The sequence below is a fragment of the Rhinolophus hipposideros genome (genome assembly GCF_964194185.1).
Source record: "Rhinolophus hipposideros genome assembly, chromosome: 21".
Taxonomy (NCBI): domain Eukaryota; kingdom Metazoa; phylum Chordata; class Mammalia; order Chiroptera; family Rhinolophidae; genus Rhinolophus; species Rhinolophus hipposideros.
In genome coordinates, this window is record NC_138067.1 from 47,389,650 (window position 1) to 47,409,445 (window position 19,796).

A 19,796-nucleotide genomic window follows, 5' to 3' on the forward strand; every position below is an offset into this window, starting at 1 on the left:
TCCTGTGCTTTGGTCACACGCACAGCCGAGCACAGAAGCAACACCCCACCTCCAGCCAGGGACATAGTCGTTGAGTGGCAACTTCACGACTTTTATTTGTGGTGCCTGTGCTTTGTCTCGAAAATACCTTCTCCCCCTGCCCCGGACAGTGGGCGGGGAGGGGGCAGCAAAAAATAGAAGACATCCTCCCTATTGCACATGGACCCTATATACAGGCCCACCCGGCCAAGGCCAGCGGGACTCTTGGCACATTCTTGGATCCCTGTTCAGGAATGGGAGGGGTGCCTGGGTGGCATCACACGTGAGAGAGGGGACGTCCGGGTGGCCACTCTGATCCTGGCTACTGGTCCTACAGCTTCCTGGTCCATGGTCCTTCCTGGTCCCACCTCCAGCCCTGGTCCCCTCTTAGCAACAACCCCTGCCTGGCTCAGCCTCCCACCTCCATCCTGGCCTCGGATGGCCCCCCTTGGCTCCTGGGGACTCTGTCCTCCCCTCCCAGTCTGGAGGTCCTGAGGGGAGGTTATGGCTTCTCAGAGACTCCCCCGAGAACCCTGTCACTCGTGTTCACGCAGGGGAAGGGGTGTGTGTGGCAGAAGCAGCTGTATAAATGTGGGTGTGGGAACAGATCCTCTAGAGTCACTTGGACAGTTTGCTGATGACGCGGATCAGGGCCGCGTTCTCATCCTTGAGCCGCTGGTTGTCAGCCCGGAGGTCAGACAGAGCCTATGGGATGGAACAGGGTCAGCTAGTGGCCCTGGGCAGGCTGAGCCCATGGCCTACAGCACCCCATGAGGATTCACCTTCAGCTCTTCCTCCAGCTCGGCTGCCTTTCGCTCCAGGGCCCTGCGCTCCTGTAATAAATGGGGAAGGTGAAAGCAAGGCACTGGGGGTCAGGGAGGGCCAGAGGTTGAGCAGGACTGAGAAAGGTTATGAAGGTCAGAGGGCCAGGTTAGAAGGTCAGTGTGGCCTCCTTCATCCACACCTGCCTGGACTTGTAGGGCTGGTGACGCATGTCTGGCCCCACCCCAGCTGCCCTACTCACAAATCTCTCCAGCTCCAGAAGGGCAGGCCTCTCTGCAAAACGCTCCTGCCTCTGGTGGGGACAAAGAAAGCCCAGAAGTCAGATAAACATCCAAACCGCAATGGCCAGGAAGAGGAAACCAACAGTGAGAAGAGGAAGGCTTCTGGCTGGACCCCACTGCAACAGCCCACGACTGAGTCCACAAGCTCCACCCACTGTCGCCCAGGCCCCGCCATAGAGCCCTATCCCCGCCCATCAGGCCCCTCCCCTTTGAAGACAGCCCAGCTCTCCGACCCTTCTTGCCCCCAGGAGTCCTTGCTCCATCCCCCCCTGAAGGCAGAGCCCAGCTCAGACCCCACCCTTCATTGCTTATAATTCTCCCCTTCCCCCCCATAGGGTTGCCAGGGGCCACCTGTTGGGCCTCAGCACCCTCACCTGCGTGGCGCGCTCCAGCTCCACTTTGAGCTGCGCCAGCTGCAGCGTGGTCTCGGTCAGGGCCTCCCGAAGTCTCTCATTCTCACTGCGCAGCTCTGCGTAGAGCTGGGGGCACCAGGAGGAGGGGCACAGGATCAGGCCTGCTAGCAGCCAGACCCAGCTGCCGCATGTTTGTGGGGAGGGGCCGACTGTGCCTAGGTGAGGTCAGGTGAGGCAGCCAGGGCAGGGAGGGCGCAGGGACGTGGCAGGCAGAGCCACTGCCAGGGGCAACAGGGCAGGGGTGTAAAGGCCAACTTGTGGGGACTTGCAGGGTTGGTAACGGCACCACTGTGGGGCGGGATCGCGAACCTTCCTGAAGCCTCCGTCGGGCTCTTCCAATTCTGGCTGGGGTGCTGGATTGAGGTCCCGCTGCCTGCGAGATGAGGGGCCGCTCTCAGGTATGCTGGGTGGAGGCAGAGCACAGTGTCAGGGGGCGCGCCCCGCAGCCATGGATAGCCCAAAACCTGCGTGGACAGCCCAGCCCCTGCCCTGCCCATCCCATACCTGGATTCTGGGCTCCTGTCCCTGGATTCCGCCTCCTCACCCTGCAGGCGGGGTGGAGTTCAGCCAGATGCCGGAAGGGGAGTTTGGTCCAACCCCCACAACCCCTCCAAAGCCCACCCACAACTCCAGCTCGCCCCACCTGGGCCCACCCCTCACCTCAGCAGGCCCCCTCCGTTCCTTGCCAACTCTGCGGTTCTCCCTGGCAGCCTGTGGTCCCTGCCCCTGCCCATCGGGGGCCTCTGCTGGGGGGAGGGGCAGGAATCAGGAATCCCCTCTCTGCAAGTGTCAGGGTCCCTGGGCCCAAGACCCCAGGAAAACAGGAAGACTGCAGCAGAAGGGATCGGGTGGGCTGAGGAGGGCAACCTCCCAGAGACCAGACCTCACCTCTCTGGGCAGGACCATCAGAGTTCTCAACCCCAGGAACTCGGGGCCGCCAGGAAGGGTCCTGTGGGAGAGGGGTAGAGGGGTTAAAGGAGGGCATCTTGTACCACCCACTGCCCAATTACCTGATCTCCACCACCTCTGACCAAGCTCTGTGGGCATGACTTCTCTGGCTCTGGAGCCTTCCCTGCGGCCTTTTCTGCTTCTTTCAGGTCTGTCAGAGTCACACCCTACAGGAAGAGGGGATAGTCCCGCAGCTCAGGGCCCAGTACCTTCAGTCCCCTAGTCCAGGCCCCCAGCCCCTCCTCCCTCAGACCCAGGAGCCCAGGCCCCTGACCCTTCCTCCTTCAGACCCAGAAGTCCAGGCTCCCCACCCCTCCTCCCTCAAACCCGGGAGAGTCCAGTCCCCCATCCCACCCCCACACCTGTGTGGACCTCCGAGACTGGCGCATGAGACGGGAGCGAGCTTTTCGCTGGGATTCAGATTCCTCATCCCGCACAGGCATCTGGTAGGACCTGAATGAAGGGCCCCCAGCCTCAGGGACAGTTCCTTTGAGCCCTGTCCCCACCCCTGTCTGACATCCTTAAGGGGAGGCAAGTTCTGTAAGAGGACTTCAACTCCTAGCAGACCCTGGGACAAACTCTCCCTTGGGAGCTCCCACCCAAAGCCCTGGAGCCTCCTGAGTAATGCAGTTTTCTCCCGGCCCTGAAAAGACAGGCTTCTGGGGGGGCCTCTTCACCTCCGGCGGTCCCGGGAGTCCACTGTGGGTACTGCAGAAGCTGCTGGGACAGCTGGCTTTCCTAGGGAGTCAGGCTCCGGAATCCTGTAGGGAGGAGTGGAGTTATCCAAGGGAGGAGACCCAGAGGTCTCACACCTGTGTGAATTCATTCATTCAGTAAATATTACTCAAGCTCACATTATGTGACAGGCACCGGAGATACAGCAGTGAGCAAAAGAAACAAGTGACCTCTGCCTGATGAGTCAAATCTGAGCAGAAAGGATGCAAAATAAATAATAACCATAAAAAGATTAGTCTATCGTTGGATATGTTAGGAGAGGAAGCATACCGGAGAAAAGAAACAGAACAAGGGCGGGAGATGGGAGAGTGTCAGTGTCCGGACACTCCTACAATGTGAGGAGAAGGTTGCAGTGGACCTCTCAAAGAAGATGACATGAAACATGAGGGAGGGACAGAAGGAGGGAGCAAGCCCTGTGGGTGTGAGGGGGAGAGCTAGAGCAAAGGCCCTGCGGCAGGAGTGTGCACATGTCAGAAAGGGACAGGTGGAAGCCAGGTAGAGAGGCAATAGGAGGTCAGATCACTATGGCCTTGCAAGTTTTACTGTGAGCTTTTACTTGATACAGAAAGAGGGAAACTGAGGCACAGTGGTAGGGAGCAGAAACCAGATTCCAGAGAGCAAATGGACTTGCTCAGAATCATGCTGACAAGGTTGGAAGCCAGACCTGCCTCCCACCCTAGAGGAGCCCTGGCCCTTGGTACTCACAGGGCAGAGGGCTCCAGTACCTTCCGGAAGGGGGTTGGGGTAATTCTGGCAAGACGGGGCTCCTTGGCCTGTGGAAAGAGAAGAGGAGGGGGTATTGTCTTCCACTAGGTGAGGCCTGGCCCCCTGCCTCTCACCCCACTCACCTGAGTGGAGGTTCCCTCCAGCCGTGAGGAGGAAGCTGAGCGCTGCAGCCCAGCCCCAGGGGTGCCCTCAGACCCCCAACTATCCGTGGGGCCCAGGGCACCAGAACTGCCCGTCTTCTGGAGGCCAAAGCGCCTGGAGAAGGGGGCATCCTTGGGGTTCTGGAAGAAGAGAAAAGTATCAGTTATGGAGAATGGGTCCCTTTTCCCATACATTTCAAGTGTTACCAGAAGGACCACAACAAGCTATTAACTCTCATCAGTCCCTGGGGTGGGTGCAGCCAAAAAAAAGTAGTCAGTTGTCCTGGAGTTTTCTGGGAACTGTAGTGTTCACCCTACATACCCTAACAAGAGGTTTACAGGATTCATGGTATGCCTCCCCTCCCTTCCCCAGGCTAGCATGGCATCCAGACTCACCGTGGGGTCCTTAGGGCTAGGGGGTGGTGGGGAGGACACTCCATTGAGGGTTCTAGATTCTGCAGGGGGTTGCTCTATCGGGTAAGATGGGAACAGTAACAAGAATATGCCAGCTGCCTCAGAACCAGCCCCTCCTCCCTCAGACCCAGGAGTCCAGGTCCAGCCACCTCCTCCCTCAGACCCAAGGGTCCAGGCCCCCAGGTTCTCACCTGTGAGGCCTTCCTCTCCATCATCGTCATCCTGGATGAGGGGTCCCCCTGTCCCCGCAGGCCGGCGCTCCTTGGACAGGTCTTGGAGGGAGATCTTCTCTCGGCTGCTCAGACGACACACGGAGCTCCTGGTGGGGAAAGGGAGGGTGCCAGGGTCCAAGCCCTGAGAGCCTCCAGATACCCTCCCCTGCCCCCTGGACACCTCTCCTGTACCTTCGGTGTTTGCTGCTGGAGGGCACCTGGGGCTCCTGGCCCCTGCTCTGGGAGGCTGCCTTCTGGTTCCGCAGCTGCAGGGAGAAAGGGGGCTGCTGCAGGAGGGAAGAACACGGGGGTCCCTCCTGGGGCTCACGCCCCCAACATGGGGGCCACCACACACAGCTGTGCTGGCCATGCCTTTGCGGAGGCTCTAAGTACGGAGAGCTCAGTTCCTGGGTAGCATAGAGGGTCTGTGGACTCGTTTGAGTTTTCTTACAGTCACGCAGTGTCCAAGGCGTGTGCCCTGGATCTCATGTGGGAGCACACCCTGTGTGCTCCCACATGAGCACTGCCGTCATCCTCTTCTTACCCAGTCTCCTGCTTCCCAGCGTCTGCTCTCATTCTACCTCCCAGGGGTCACCTGGCCAAACTTCTCCCTAACCCATGAGCACCCAACACAGACGGGTCTGGCCATCCCAGCCTCCTCTGAGCTCATACCACAAACCTACAGCAGAGCCTGAGTCCACACCATTCACCCTCCACTCCCCGTCTTTCCAGCAGCAAGGCCCAGCCCAGTGCCAGTTGGGGGCCACCCCAGGGGAGACGAGGCCCAGCGCGAGCCTGGGCAGACTACCCCATCTGCATCCCAAGGTCCATCTGGAGCTCAGGCGACACCTCCTCTGGCTGCCCAGCTCTACCCTCCTCACTGGGTCTCAGTCACCAGCGGGGAGCAGCAGGTCCCCAGGGTGGTGGGCATTGGGAAGATGGGTAGGGATGGGGGACAAGGAAGCCCGGCCTCCAAGGTGCTGACAGGAGGGGGGCCGAGACTCACGTCTTCCTGCTTCCTCGCCAGCTCCTCCAACAGGCTCAGCACATCCTCGTCAGCAAGGTCACAGGGACGCTGCCCCTGTGAGGGAAGGGAGGGGAGGCCAACGGTGAAGGAGGTACAGGGCCCTCCCCACCCCACCGCCAGTCCCAGGAACCCCAGGCCTCACCGCATGGGTCAGTGAGTCCATGCCCCCACCATGCTCGGCCAGCAAACGGCAGGCGTCCTCCACACCCCAATGGGCAGCCGCGTGCAGGGGGGTCCAGCCATCCCCATCCCGGAGCTCAGGGTCATAGCCAGCCTGGAGGAGCAGCCTGGAGGCCAGAGAGGCTTGGGTCAAGGACCAGAACAGGGCTTCTGAGTCAAGGGCTGTGACAGCCGGCCATGCTGTGGTGGTAGTACGGGCTTGTGGCAGCAGTGCCAGCTGTGACAGTGCTGAAACCATCCTGAGCCCGTCCCCACAAATGACCCCTCTGCTATGGGCTCTGACCCCTCCCCGGCCCAGCAGGTAGCCTCTGGAACCCTGCTCCTTGTATCTGCGGCGGGGGGGGGGGGCCCAAGCCTGTGAAAAGGTTGAGACCCAGAAGGGGCAGTGGGGGCAGCACTGTCCTGGGAAGCCGGCTGGCTCAGAGATCTGGTTCTTAGCAGTGGTGATGCCGCCCCTGGGGACATCAGGCAGTGTCTGGAGACACTTCTAGCTGCTACAGCTTAGGGGTGGGTGTAGCATCTAGCAGGCTGGTGCCAGGGACGCTGCTATACATGTGCTGTGCAGAGGACAGCCCCACTGCAAAGCACCACCTGGTACAAATGCCACCAATGCCAACGCTGAGAAACCCCAGCTTAGATGTCCTTCTCCGGGGGATTATCACCCCCTTATGCCACGCAATTCAGGGCACGGCAGGGTAACAAGTCCAGGGCAACTCTGCAAACCCAGCTTAGGGCAGACATGCCTGCCTTAGAGAACTGGCATTAGGCTCTGTGTCTGAGGAAGAGCTAAAGCAAGGCAGACATGATAGTTTACAAAGAACCTTTTTAAATAAGGTCCTCTGTGTGGCCCTGCTGACCTGGTCACTCACCTGCCCCCCAAGTTCCCTCTGCTCCAGCCCTGCAGGGTGCCCCACTATTTCCCCAAAGGTACACCCACTTTTTTAAAAAATTTTTACTCACATTTCTTACCATAACTGACAGCAGAAGCAGATAGAAAGAAATCACTAAGGACATAGATTTCAACAGCATGACTACAAAGTTGAACTAATAACCTACGTAGAACACTGTACCTCACAATACAATTTTTTTCCAGCCCTACACTTGCTGTCCTCTGCCTGGTGGGTGTTCTCGGCATTTCACATGGCCGTCCCTTCTCAACAGGCACACCCCTGAGTCTGACTATTTAGAGTACCCCGACCCCCTTGCCACAGGGATCGGCTCTGGGACAGGCAGGTACCCAAGGTGGCCCAGTGAGCATCAGACCCACGACTCTTGCTGGAACTATGGAGAATGAGGCACTCTACTTCAGGAGCGGGTAGTAACCAGCTGGGACACAAGCCTGGAGCTTTTAGGGGTCATCTTAAGTATTTCATTGGAAAACCTGTCTAAAGATTCAACACAGAGGTGCGTAGGGATGGAGTTCATCTTAACTCCATTTTTATACTAAAAACAAAGTATAACTTCACAAAAGACAAAGGGAAATTAAAGAGAGAACAGGGAGCCTGAGGATAAGAACTGGAACCAACTACTCCAACAGAAGGGGGGTGGAGCAGCCAAATGCGGACAGGACTGAGGTGAGTGACAGAAAGGAAATATGCCCCATAACAATTTAAACTCTACATGTACCAAACAACCTAGCCTTGAAATATATAACACAGAAATTGACAGAACTACAAGAATGAATATGCAAAAACCACAATCATGGGTGTGTGTTTTTTAAATCACACTTACAATAACTAACAGAATAAGCAGATGGAAAGAAATCACTAAAAACATAGATTTCAATAGCATGACTATGAAGTTGACCTAATAACCTACATAGAACACTGTGCCTCACAACACAATTCCTTTCCATCTTACTTATACTGAGAAATAAAATAAAGCAAACCAACAAATTTCAGAAATCTGGAATCATACAGACCCCATTCTCTGATCAGAGTGCAATTAAGCCAGGAAATGTGTAATGAAACAATGACTATAAAATCCCATGTATTTGGAATTTAAGGACATACTTCTAAATAATCCATGGGTCAAAGAAAGATTACACATTGGAAAATGTTTTAAACTGAATGACAATGAAAAGCCTACGCATCAAGATTTATGAGAGGAGCTAAAGCTGTATTTAGAGGCAAATGCATAGACTTAGGTACACACGTGAGGAAAAGATGGAAATAGACAAAATCCACAGGAAAGTGTAAGAAAACGAAAAAGAGCAGACTGGCCCCGCACAAAGAACAAGAGAAAGGGAGGGTCTACACCGGCCCAGCTCACCTCATCACTTCGATGTAGCCCTTAGCAGCAGCCACATGCAGGGCCGAGGCCCCCGTGCGGGGATGCCGGGCCTCAGGCATGGCACCCCCATTCAGCCAGCACCTTGTGTCGTGAAGCAGCAATTCCTCCTCGGCCCGTTTGGCTGCCTCCACATCTACACCTGGGAGGACAAGGGGTGACAGGTGGGACTCATACCCCAAGGTCCAGGTAGCACGGTTCAGCTCCATTCCCCTCTGTCTGTGTGCTCCTCTGGGACTCAGAGGGCCTGGACCAGCTCAGCAACTTCCCAGCTGTGCTCTGCACAGTCCAGGTTCCACGAAGTCTCCAAGTCACTGCTGGGGCTGGGACAATGGAGATCGGAGGCCTTTTCCCATTAATCTAACTCTTCGTGTCACTGCCAATACAATCCTTAGCCCACCACCTTCATGCATTTTGTCACCATTATCACTGATCACTCAAGAGTATGATAAACGAAGCAAAAAGCCACTACACAAAATTTTTGTATCAAGGGCAGCAGCTTTGTCCCTGTTCACAGCAGCGCTGTCTACTAGAACAATCTGGCTTCCTTCTTAGTCAATTTCATTGTACCCAACTGGGTCCATGGAAAGCTGTACTGCATTTATAGATGCCAAAAGCAAGTTACGACTTGAAATTAAATGGAAGTTGATTTGGGACCAAAATAGCCTTGTTGAGGTTGGAATATTATGTGTGACTTGTGACTGAGAATCTGCATTCTTTTAACTCTTAAACTACTGAGGCAGGAGTAAAAATTGTCTTTCAATCTCTCTCCTGGGAAGTTTTTTACTATGATTTTTTTCAATTGTGAAATTTCTCACAAAGTGCCGTATGGAGCTGCGGTGTCCTGCACAATAGCTGTCAGCCACATGTAGCCACTGAGCACTTTTAGGGGGAGCTTTCAGGGGTCATCTTAAGTACTTCATTGAAGCCTGGAGCTTTTAGGGGTCATCTTAAGTACTTCATTGCCAGTTGAAGTGAGATGTGCCATAAATGTAAAACATGCTGGATTTCAAAGGACGGGGAAAAAATGTGCAGCAACTCATTAATGGTTTTTAAAATATTGATCACATGTTGAAATGATGCTTTGGATACACTGGGTTAAACAAAATGTACTACTAAAGTTAATTTCACCTGTTTCTTTTTACTTTTTTAAATGCACGTACTTGAAAATTTTCAATTACACTTGTGGCTTACGTTGGCTTTCCATTGGACAGCACTGGCAAAGAACCCCACTTACCACCACTTGGCTTAAAAATTTTAAACGACAGAAACACCAGAAGCCTCCTCATCAATCTCCTCCGACTCCTTGCGACCCCCGAGCTAAGGACCATCATGAATTTGCTTTTGTAAACATGCATTTTGTTATATCCTTACTGCATATCCTTACTGCGTATATTGTAAACTTCTGCCCTAAAGCTGCATGTGGGATTCCTAGAAACAATCCCCACCATCCACACCTGAGGATCAAATCCACCCAGGTCCAGGCTTCGTGTTGCACTTGGTGGCATCTGTGCACCGCCTTTGCCTCTCCTGGCTGGCGGCACTGGACAGTGGCAGCTATTCCAGGAATGTCTGGTTTGTTAGGGCCTATCTCTTGGGCTCAGTCTAAGGTAGAGAGGCCCGGAGAGCGCTGGGGACTCAGAAATCTGCCCTCTCCCTCACCCTCTGCCAATTCCTTAAAGGGAATCACCTACACCCTATCCCATTGCAGCTGAAGTGCCTGACTTCGGGGAGGGGAAGGGCCAAGGTTGCTGACTTACTGAGCAACCAGTTAGTACAGTATTCTTAGTACCAGGCTCACATGTACCCTTCTCAAATTTGCTTTCTGCACAGATCTGCCTGTGTCTATTGACAGAGTTCAAGATCCGGGTCTGCAAACTGCATCCTGGGTGTGCAGGCCACCTGTTTGGATCTTTACTTTTTTTGTTGTGGTAAAATAAAGATAACATAAAATTTACCAATTTCGCTATTTTAAAGTGTACAATTCAGTGGCCTTTAGGACATTCACAATGCTTTGCAACCACCATACTACCTAGTTCCTGAACTTTTTCATCTCCCCAAACAGAAACCCGTACCCATTGAGCAGTCACTCTCCGTACCTCCCTCCCCAGCCCTGGCAACCACCAGTCTACTTTCTGTCACTATGGATTTGCCTGTTCTGAAAGGCCACCTGTGTTTGTAAATAAAGTTTAATTGGAACACGGTGATGCCCACTCACTTATGAGTACATACCGTCCCTGGCTGTTTTTCCCACTATGGCAGCAGTGAGGTAGAATGGTCCAAACATGACACCACATCCTGCAAACCTTAAATTTTTGTGCAGCCATTCTCAACATCCATCTCCATGACTCTCTTCATCTTACAAAATGAAAACTCTGTGCCCATGAAACAGTAACTCCCCCAACCCCTGGTCACCCCCATTCTATTTTCTGTCTGTATGAATTTGACTACTGGGCACCACATATAAGTCGAATCATATACAGTATTTGCATTTTTTGTGACTGGCTTATTTCACTGAGCATGTCCTCACGGTTCACTAACGATGTAACACGTGTCCTTCCTTCTCAGGCTGAAAGTATTCCATCGTATGGATTGGATGAACCACATTTTGTTTGTCCATCACCTGTCGATGGACATAACAGCTTCCGCCTTGTAGCTGCTGTGCACGTGGCTGCACAAACTGCCTCTCTGGCCTGAGCCAGGCTGTCACGGGCTTCTGGTCCTTGCAAAGAATCGTACCTAATTCAGCTGAGCCAACCGGACCATGGCCTTCATGCGGTGCGCTCCGGGTAACTGGCTGAGCGGATCAAACACTTTCAATGACCAGCAGTCCCCAAAAGAGGGAGACAGCAAGTGAGGCGGGGCAGCAAAGGGGACAGCTGTGCTTGAGAAAGAAACCGAGGCCGAGCTCTCAGCAGCATCCACAGCACTGATGCCTTCCTTCCTGGAGTCTCCAGCCTCTATCCACATCCGTCTTCCGTCCTGGCCCTGCTGTAAGCAGCTGCCAGGGTTCCACTTCAGCCGGCACCTGTCTGGAGGCCCAGCACACATAGGTGTTCTCCATCTTCCAGATGTGTCCCTCGGTGAGGCAAGAGTCGCTGTCCTCCTTGCAGCTGGGGTTCAGCCTGCGAACCGGGTTCTGCTGAGGTCTCCGTGTGAAGATGAGGGTTGTGCAGCCACGTAGCAGAGGCCCCCAGATTCCGGAGGCAGTGACAGCAGTGGACTTCACAGCAGGGTCACGACCCCAGCAGTGCAGCTGAGGGTTCTCCCAACGGTACCACTGGCCTTTGCGTTACAAGCCAACCTCCCCCAACCTTCTCCTCACCCCACAAAGGGGAACATGGACCCCCTTCAGAAGCTGATGTGCACTATGGGCAATGCCTGAAGAAAAACCCAGAATCTCCAAGAGTTCACAGACCTTGACATTCTCATGCCCCCAGGGTGGACATCCACAGAAGCAGCCCCGACACATTGCCCTACAGACTCCTTTTTCTTACGAAGGGAGGAAGATGCGTCCACCGAGAGCTACCTGGCTGAAGCCCTGGCCAAAGTCGAAGGTTACCGTCCCCAGTAATGGGGCAGTCTCCTAGAGCGACTGCAGGTCCTGAACCCGAGGACAAAGCTACCCGCCCGACAGATAACAGTGGTCCTGATGCTGCTGGGAGTGTAACACTGTCACGTCCCATGCGGTTACTAGGAGTGTCCTTGCTCTAGGAGACACTGGCTCCAGCGTCCGGTGGAGGTTACAGTGTCTGCAATACAGTCTCCAAATGTTTCAGGAAAAAGGGAGGGAGACACGGAGGCATGATGGGAAAGAAAAAAAGAAAAAGGGGAAAGAGAAAAGAAAACGAAGAAAGGAAAGAAAAAGAGGCAAATTTATGTATGGAGAGGGGAGGGAAAGGGGAAAGAGGGAGGGGGAGCACACGCAAATGTGCCAAAAAGTTACAAAACTGATAAATCTGTATTTTATGATTCCACGTATACAAAACATCCAAAACTGGCAAACCTAGAGAAACAGAAAACTGACGGGTGGTCTCCTGGGATGAGGGTGACGGGAATTAGAGGTAATGCTAAGGGACGCAGGGTTTCTTTCGGGGTGACCAAAGTCATCTGAATCAGTGTGGCTGTGGGTGCACAGCACCGAATATACTAAAAACCACCAAACTGGACACTCAAGGGTGAGCTGTACGGACTGGAATCGTGTCTCCATAAGGCTCTTACAACGCGGGGGGACCTCAGTGAAGGGCACAGGAGACTCGTACTATTGTCACAACCTTTCTCTAAGTTTCAAGTTTTTCAAACTAAACAGTGGAAGGAGAGGAGGGAGATGACCCAGCTCTGTCTTTGCTTTCCTCCCTCCCCCACTTTAACCAAAGCAGGGCTCCTGAGACCCAGATGTCAACTCCATGCGTCCCGCTAGAGCCTTGTTAGCCGGCGGGGCTGCTGGCGGGGCTGCTAGCCGGTCTGGGGCACTGAACTGCATAGGGCCAGGCCCTGACCCTTCTCATCCTGGCCTGTAGCTGGGAATCTGGGCATCACCGCAGACACCCCATAGTGTTTCTTCATTTACCTCCTCCATGGTCCTCCAGACCTGTTTTCATCGGTGGCCTGGCTGAACCCTGGCTCCCAACCCAGGCGCCACGGCCATCATCCTCCGTCACCCATACAGCCGGGATGCCAACCCAAGCCAGACCTTGGCAGCTGCACTAGAGGCCCAGGACTCCTGCGGGGGTCCCACAGGCGCTGCAAGCCCAAGATCCTGTGAAGCTGTTCATGTCCCACAGCCAACCTGCCCTGCATCCTCTGCTGCCAGGCCACAGCCTGCCCCATGCTGCCTCATGTCAACTTGTCCTAGACGGCTTTTAGGTGTGTGGGGAGGGACGCGAGCCCCTCTGAAAACCTGCTACAACCAACACATGCCCTCCTTAGACAAATAAACATAGCCAGTCACCGAGTTTTTTGAGGTACTGGACAGCATACTAAGGAGCCCTGGGGTTCAGTGAGCCTGAGCATGGGGGGACCAGTCCTCAGGGGCCCTCAGCAAACGGTCCTGAGAACACCTGCAGCGGGGGTGGATGGGGTGGGGAATCCCACAATCCCACCCCTGGAAAAGCGCCCCTCAATGTCCTGTTACTCAGATGGTAAAATGACAGTGCAGGTCAATGTCAGTCTGAGCTCTTAATTCTGTGCCCAGTGGTGGCACGAGCACTTTATACGACCACTGATTTAAGGTGCCAAGCGACCCCTGGGGTAGGTGCTGACACCTCCACTTCACCCCCACTGAGGCCCAGAGGGAGTCAGAGTCCTAGGAAATGGAGGGGCCAGCCTCCGAGCCCCGGCCCCCGGCAGCACCCAGGCCCCACCTCGGCGGGCGATCTCCGCCCTCAGGAGCCCCTCCATGGCATCGGACTCGGCCAGGTCCAGGGGCAGGTCCCCGTCACTGTTCACGGCAGCAATGTTGGCCCCGTGGCTCAGGAGGTACCTGGGGGCAGAGAGGACGTCAGCGCCGAGGGCTCCGAGCCCCGGCCCATTGTCGGTCCTGCCCACCCTCTCCCGCCTCACCTGGCGATGTCCAGGTAACCACAGGAGGCGGCCACATGCAAGGGCGTCCAGCCCTCGTTGTCCGCCTGGTTCACCGTGGCGCCCTGCTCCACCAGGAAGTGCACCACCTCCAGGTTCTCATCGATACACGCCTGGGGGGTGGGGGACGGGCTGTCAGCACTCACCTCATCCGCACACCTCACCCCCAGCAAGGTGGCACTCCTGACAGGGACCGTGAGACAGATCCAGGGGCTAAGTCACCGTGACATTCAAGGAAGAGACCCCAGTGGCTCTGGGACAGGCTCTGAAAGGTACCAGCCAGGCCCCTGAGGCCCCTCCAGCCACCCAGTTGTTAGAGACACCCCTGGCCTCCCAATGGTTAGGTCAGCCAGGCCGCTGGGATTCAGTGAAGACCATGAGAGGGGGTTTCCCAGCTCCCTGCAAGCAGGAAGTAGATGGAGAAGAGAGCGGGTTTCTCCTCCAGGTGTAGGAATCCTGAATAGTGCTTGTTAGATATGACCTATCCCACAGCCACACCAACAGGATGTGGCTCCCAGTGATGAACGGAAGGAAAAGGCCCAGCCCATCCTCCCTCAGACCCAGCAGAGACCCTCCAGGAACTGACCGTGGCCCCCCTTGCACCCTGAGGGGAGAAGCTGAGCCCCTGAAGCCCAAGGCTGTTGCAGGGCTGCTAAAGTCACCAGGTCCCTGAGAATATGGGGCAGAGTGAGGGACTCCTCCTGTAGTGGGACAGGAGGCTGCATCAGTGTGTGCCCAGGCCTGGGGCCTGAGGAGCTGCAGCTCCCACACACTGAGGGTCTACTATGCGCAGGAAGCTGTGTCCACGGGTCTCTGCAGGCATCTTCCCCATGCCTTTTGCTGTCAGGGTTCTGTTTTACAGAGGAAGAATCAAAGCTCCAGAGACAAAAGCCCCAGGACACACACAAACACTGGGTGGGCGCTGGACCTCAGCAGGTCTGTGGGAGGTGGGTGGACTTGGACTCCCGGGTCTTCCAGGTAAATTAACCCAACTCCCTCACCTCTCCCAAACTGCCCATCTGGAGAGGAGGGAGGAAGCCACGAGGGCCAAGAGCATGAAGTCATGGAAACTCAGGCTGTGAGAGGGGGGCCACACGTGCCCTGGGAACGGGATGAACTCTGGGCTCCGTTTATTTCCACTCTGTTGTCATGGCAATGGGGGAGGGGGGTAAGGAGGGAGATGGGCCTTTCCCTTTCAAGGACCTGGCCCTGCACAGGCATCCATGTGAAAGATGCCTGAGGCCTGGGCACCAGCGATCCAAGAATCCAGGCCCTCGCCCCTCCTCCCTCAGACCCAGGAGGCCATGTCCTCAGCTTCTCCTACTAATCCAGACCCCAGACCCTAGCCATGAATTCATAAAGCAATTTCGGGAAGGGGAAGAGTATACCAGCCTCATCAGGTGGCTGCCAAACTGGCCTGAGGTGGGGCTAAAGTTTCAGAACTCCTGGGGACACAAGCAGGGCAGGGGGCTGATGCCTGGGGACCCAGTCGGGGAGTATTCAGAACAGAAACCACAGCCCAGGTCGAGAAACCAGAATCCACAGCCCAAGGACTCAAACCAGACGGAGAAGCAGCCATCCCAGTCTGCCTGGGACTGGGGGCTTCCTGGGCCCTGGGACTCTCAGTGCTAACACCAGGCCAGTGTTGCGGCAAACCTGCATGGGGTGGTCACCCCACACCCAGCTCCCCCTGCTGTCTGGATCTGAGGCGGGAACTTCACCTCCATGAACCTCAGATGCCCTAACCCTTCAGGCCTCCTTAGAGCCCTGGCAGCAAGTTATCAAGTGCTGGCCTGAGGTGGGAGACGGATCCCACTTGAGAGGCAGCATGCTGGACAAGGCAACAAGACCAGAGTGGCCTTTTACAGGGTCCAGGCCAAAGGGATGCTGGGTAATGGGGCTTGGCCTGAAGAGCAAGGTCAGGAACCCCTTAGAGAAGGTCCAGGGGAGCCAAAAGCACGGATGGTGGTGAAGGGGGACACTGAAGCCTGAGGTCCCTCTCCTGGGATGGCCAACCTCTGAGATCCTACAAGGTCTCAGGGAAGCAGGACCCTCTTCTAGGTGGAAGAAAATGTCCCAGATGGCACTAGGGCCAATGCCAGGAATAGGCCTGAGGGTGGGGAAGAAAAGGGGGTAAGGAGTAGCACTTAGACCAGGGGCAGCAACTCCCCAGCTAACCACCTAGGGTGCTTTCAGAAGAGAGCTCTACACACACACAATCTCCCTCCTTCACCAGCGCTCTGCCAGGGAGGGCACGACGACTGGCCCCATTTTACAGATAAGAAAACCGAGGCACAGAAAGAAGAGACACTAATTCAAGGTCACAAAGTTGAGAAGCTGAGATCAGAACTCAGGGTTCTTCTGTTTTCCTCACCTGCTCCTCTTCCTGGGAACCTGAGAAGAGGGACACTGTAAGCATCCACTCCACCAGCCTGCCCCCTGCCAACCTTTCCTTCCCAGCTAGGGTCCTCTCTAGCTCCATCCGTAACCAAACCCTAGGGGCTGTGGCAGGGAGGAAAGGGCTGGGACTGGATCAGTATTAGGAGACTAGGAAGGAGATGGCCTCAGAAATCAGGAGAGGGGATGGAGGCTCTCCTGTGGCCAGTCCTGTGCCTGGTGGTGGGTGGGGGAGCAGCGATGAAAGGGAGGTAGAGCAAAGCACCCAGAACCAGAAAGAACTCTGAGGCATAACATGGCCTGGTTCGTGACACAGGGACACTGGAGGCAGCAGCCGGGGTGTCTTGGAAAAGCACGGGTGGCCAGGTTGTGGACTAACAGGATTATAGAACCCTTAAGAATTGACATGACAGACAGGTAGGAGAGATCGCAGTCTATGGGAAGGAGAAGCTGCCCTAATCCACAGGAGAAGGGGGGATCCAGGCAGAGAAAGCAAGATGACCAGAGGATGGAGAGGTACCCCAAAGCCAGGAAGAGGCAGGTGCTTTGAGGTTGCCTATAAAAAAGGGGATGAGGTAGGTCTAGCCAAGGGAAGGGCAGAGAGAGAAAGAGGAGGAGGTACCTGCAGGAGAAACATCCCTGGCGTATGATGGGAGGCAAGAGCTGGCACAGGCCCCAGGAGGAGAATTAAGAGGGCATGGGAGTGGATGGGGGCAGGATGCCGCAGACAAAGAAAGCATCCTCTTCAAGGCTACAGAGCTGGAAGGTCGTGTGAACATTCAGGAAAGAGTATCCTTAGACAGTAACACATGGCACAGACTAACGGGAACAAGGAGGAACCTGAAAGAAGTGGCATGGAAAGATGTGGGCCCGGCCAAAGAGCTGGCCCAGGCCGGAGACCCGGAGAGGAGGAAGAGCAGGGCCAGGAGAGAGGATGCTCCTCGGTGAAAGTGGCAACTGCCTGGAAGGAGCGGCAACAGTGGGCCCGAAGGGGTGCCAGTACTGCGGGAAGAAGTGGCACAGACTCAGGAAAGAATTAGAGGCCATTGTAGAGGTGGCATCGGTGGAGGTGGCACAGATGAGACTAGTAAAAGGCTACTCAGGGTCAGGCGAGAACAGCGCAGCGACAAGACCAGAGCCAGTGAGATGGACCAGACTGGGGCCGTCAGCAATGGCTGGGGTCCAGGAAGAGGGCAGCACAGGGTGGCATGGACCGGGGGCGGCATCGCCGGTGCAGACCAGGACTGGCAACGGTGACTCCGGACTGGGGAGGTTAGGTTGGTGGCGCAGACCGAAGGCAGACGAGGCCCAGGGAGGGGCGGGGGGCGCTGACCTGGTGCAGGGCGCTGATGCCATCGGCGTTGGTGGAGTCGAGCACGGCGCGGGCGGGCGGTGGGGCAGCTGGGTCCGGCTCGGCGCCGGGGCCGGGGTCCGCCGCGCGCAGCATCAGGCGCGCCTCGTCCAGGTCGCCGCCCGCGCAGGCCGCCAAGAACTCGGCGGCGCGCTCGAAACGTACGGTGCGGGAGCGCCGCTCCCCGGGGCCCGGCTCGGCGCCCGCCCGCGCCCCCCACTGCCGCAGCTGCTCCCGCCGCCGCTCGCGGGCCGCCGTCGCCGCCGCCCCAGGGCCCGCCCCCGGGCCGTCCTCGCCTGACATCGCGCCGCCCGCCCGCCCAGTGAGTGAGCGAGCGAGCGAGCGCCGAGCCCCGAGTCGCGGCCGCCGCCCGCCGCGGGGCCGCCGGGAACTACCGCTCACCCCGCGCAGTCAGCCGGAGGAACTGCCGGCCCCTGTTCGGCGCGTGACGTCACCGCGCTGACTCGGGGCACGCTGGGAAATGCAGTCCGCAGCCCAGATAGAGCCGCGAGGAGCGCTGGGAAATGGAGTCTACAAGCGGAAATTGCTAATTGCAACATTCTGGCCTCAATGTGCTCCGAGGCACACTGGGAAGTCTGCTGCTTCCAGGGGTCAAATGGAAATCCGATTGAGGGAATTCTCCGGGGAAACGCTGGAAAATGAAGTCTAGAGGCTGGAGGTGTATTCCATGGCATGCTGGGCAATGTAGTTCACAGTATCTAAGGGCAGGGAAAGGGTTGGAAAGGGTTAGAAAGGGACACACTCGACGGCCCGGGAGTCCTAAAAGATAGAGAACTAATTTTTCCATACGCTTTATCAGCTTTCCTCATACCTTATGATTTACTTATTTGGGGCTAGTTGAAGTCTGCTCCCTTTAACTAGAAATAAGCTGCAGGAAGATAGAGATTTATTTTGTCTCCTGCGTGCACAACTTGTTCCCAGAGCCTGTAACAGCCTAACGGTACGCGATCGAAAATGGTTTTTGAATGAATGAATGGATTCCCTAGGTCGTGGGAAACACCAGGGCACCATGGGAAATTGAGTCCGCAACCACTAAATCATACAGGAAACTTCACCTCCGAGGGTCCCACGGTGGCCGCCCAGGGCATGCTGGGAAATTAATTTTGCGGTACAAAAGTCAAGGCATCCCTTAACAGCCTCAGGGCATACTGGGAAATGTAGTCCGCAGGACCACGCCCCTAACGGCTCTGCTTGTCCTAAAGCAGAGCCCCACAGCACCACAGGAAATCAGGCTCAATTCCAAGAGAAGCTCAGAGTCCCTGATGGTAACCCATGGATCACATCAGAAAAGGAGCCCAAGGGGCGGAGTCCACAATGCCAGCGCCCCCAGAATCTGCGGGCCCGCCTGTCTCCCGCTCTCACTCAGTGACGTGGAGCACACTGGGAAATGTAGTCCAGCCTCTACATCCTCGCAAGTCGTGCTGGGATTTGTAGTCCAGAGAGAGAATGAGGCGTTTGAATAGATTTGGAAAGTGAATTGTTTCATACAGAGCACTACAAAGCACCAAAAAATACCTTAAGTATTCTGCACCGAAATCCAAATTGGGAAAAATGCGGGCACTTTGAGAGCGGAACAAAGACTATACAAATTGCACAAAGGCGCCGCAATCTGGACAGGGGCAACAGACTCTACCTACTCTGAAGTCCTTGGACCTGTGCAAAGAAATAAACTATAAATCCCATGAGGCTTGGGAAACGCCAACCATAGATACAAATGGGTTAGCACTCCCGGTGTCTCTTGGGATGGGTAGTCCTGAACCCCACACTTTCACACCCGAGCACAGCAATCTCCTTTAGGAGATTGCCGCTTAAAAGCGGTAAATCATCCGTGTTATGTATTTCTGTGCCTGTGTGTAACCTCGACACGTTATAATTGTGTGCATTTCAGATTGTGTTTATGGCTGGGTGTGTGCCGTTTCTGAGTGCTTGTGTTTATGATGTCTGTAAGCTTTGGTGTAAATACATCTGTATTTTTGTGACGGTAATTGTTTACTTGTGAGACACAACTTGAGGTATCTGCTCAACCCACACAACAAACTGTGGGAGGTGCTCCCACCATAAGCTCTATTAGCAATCTTTACATTGACTTTAACTTTTATTTTAAAAATTCTATTCTTCTATAGTGGCTAAGGATTCCAGCTCTGGGGGTTGGGGGTGGGTGATGAGGGTAAGGGGGGATCAAATATATGGTGATGGAAGGAGAACTGACTCTGGGTGGTGAACACACGATGGGATTTATAGATGATGTAATACAGAATTGTACACCTGAAATCTATGTAAA

General features: G+C 55.3%; 1 protein-coding gene across 2 annotated transcripts; it reads right to left on the reverse strand.

Moving 5' to 3' along the window:
* Positions 1-64: 64 nt before the first annotated feature.
* Positions 65-17,934, reverse strand: PPP1R12C (protein phosphatase 1 regulatory subunit 12C). 2 transcript variants are annotated; one of them, XM_081030796.1, is made up of 22 exons: positions 17,477-17,934; positions 13,729-13,859; positions 13,530-13,648; positions 8,149-8,308; positions 5,840-5,984; positions 5,677-5,751; positions 4,863-4,936; positions 4,650-4,777; positions 4,441-4,514; positions 4,027-4,185; positions 3,884-3,951; positions 3,121-3,204; positions 2,806-2,896; positions 2,527-2,610; positions 2,384-2,444; positions 2,156-2,238; positions 2,000-2,040; positions 1,805-1,898; positions 1,457-1,561; positions 1,043-1,093; positions 801-851; positions 65-723 (listed from the first exon to the last, which is right to left on the reverse strand). In XM_081030796.1, the coding sequence occupies exons 1-22, from the start codon at positions 17,795-17,797 to the stop codon at positions 637-639; spliced, it is 2,286 nt and encodes a 761-aa protein (XP_080886922.1). In that variant the 5' UTR covers positions 17,798-17,934; the 3' UTR covers positions 65-636. The 2 variants fall into 2 exon arrangements, with proteins under 2 accessions (XP_080886922.1, XP_080886923.1); XM_081030797.1 differs by having other exon boundaries at positions 2,156-2,241; positions 17,477-17,881.
* Between the last annotated feature and the right edge of the window lie 1,862 nt (positions 17,935-19,796).

Coding starts and splice junctions, on each gene's coding strand:
- PPP1R12C (XM_081030797.1), bottom strand. CDS start 17,797: ATGTCAGGCGAGGACGGCCCGGGGGCGGGCCCTGGGGCGGCGGCGACG. Junction 2,041..2,155: donor AACGGAGGGGGCCTGCTGAG/GTGAGGGGTGGG, acceptor CCCCGCCTGCAG/GGTGAGGAGGCGGAATCCAG. Junction 1,094..1,456: donor AGCTGGAGCGCGCCACGCAG/GTGAGGGTGCTG, acceptor TGTCCCCACCAG/AGGCAGGAGCGTTTTGCAGA.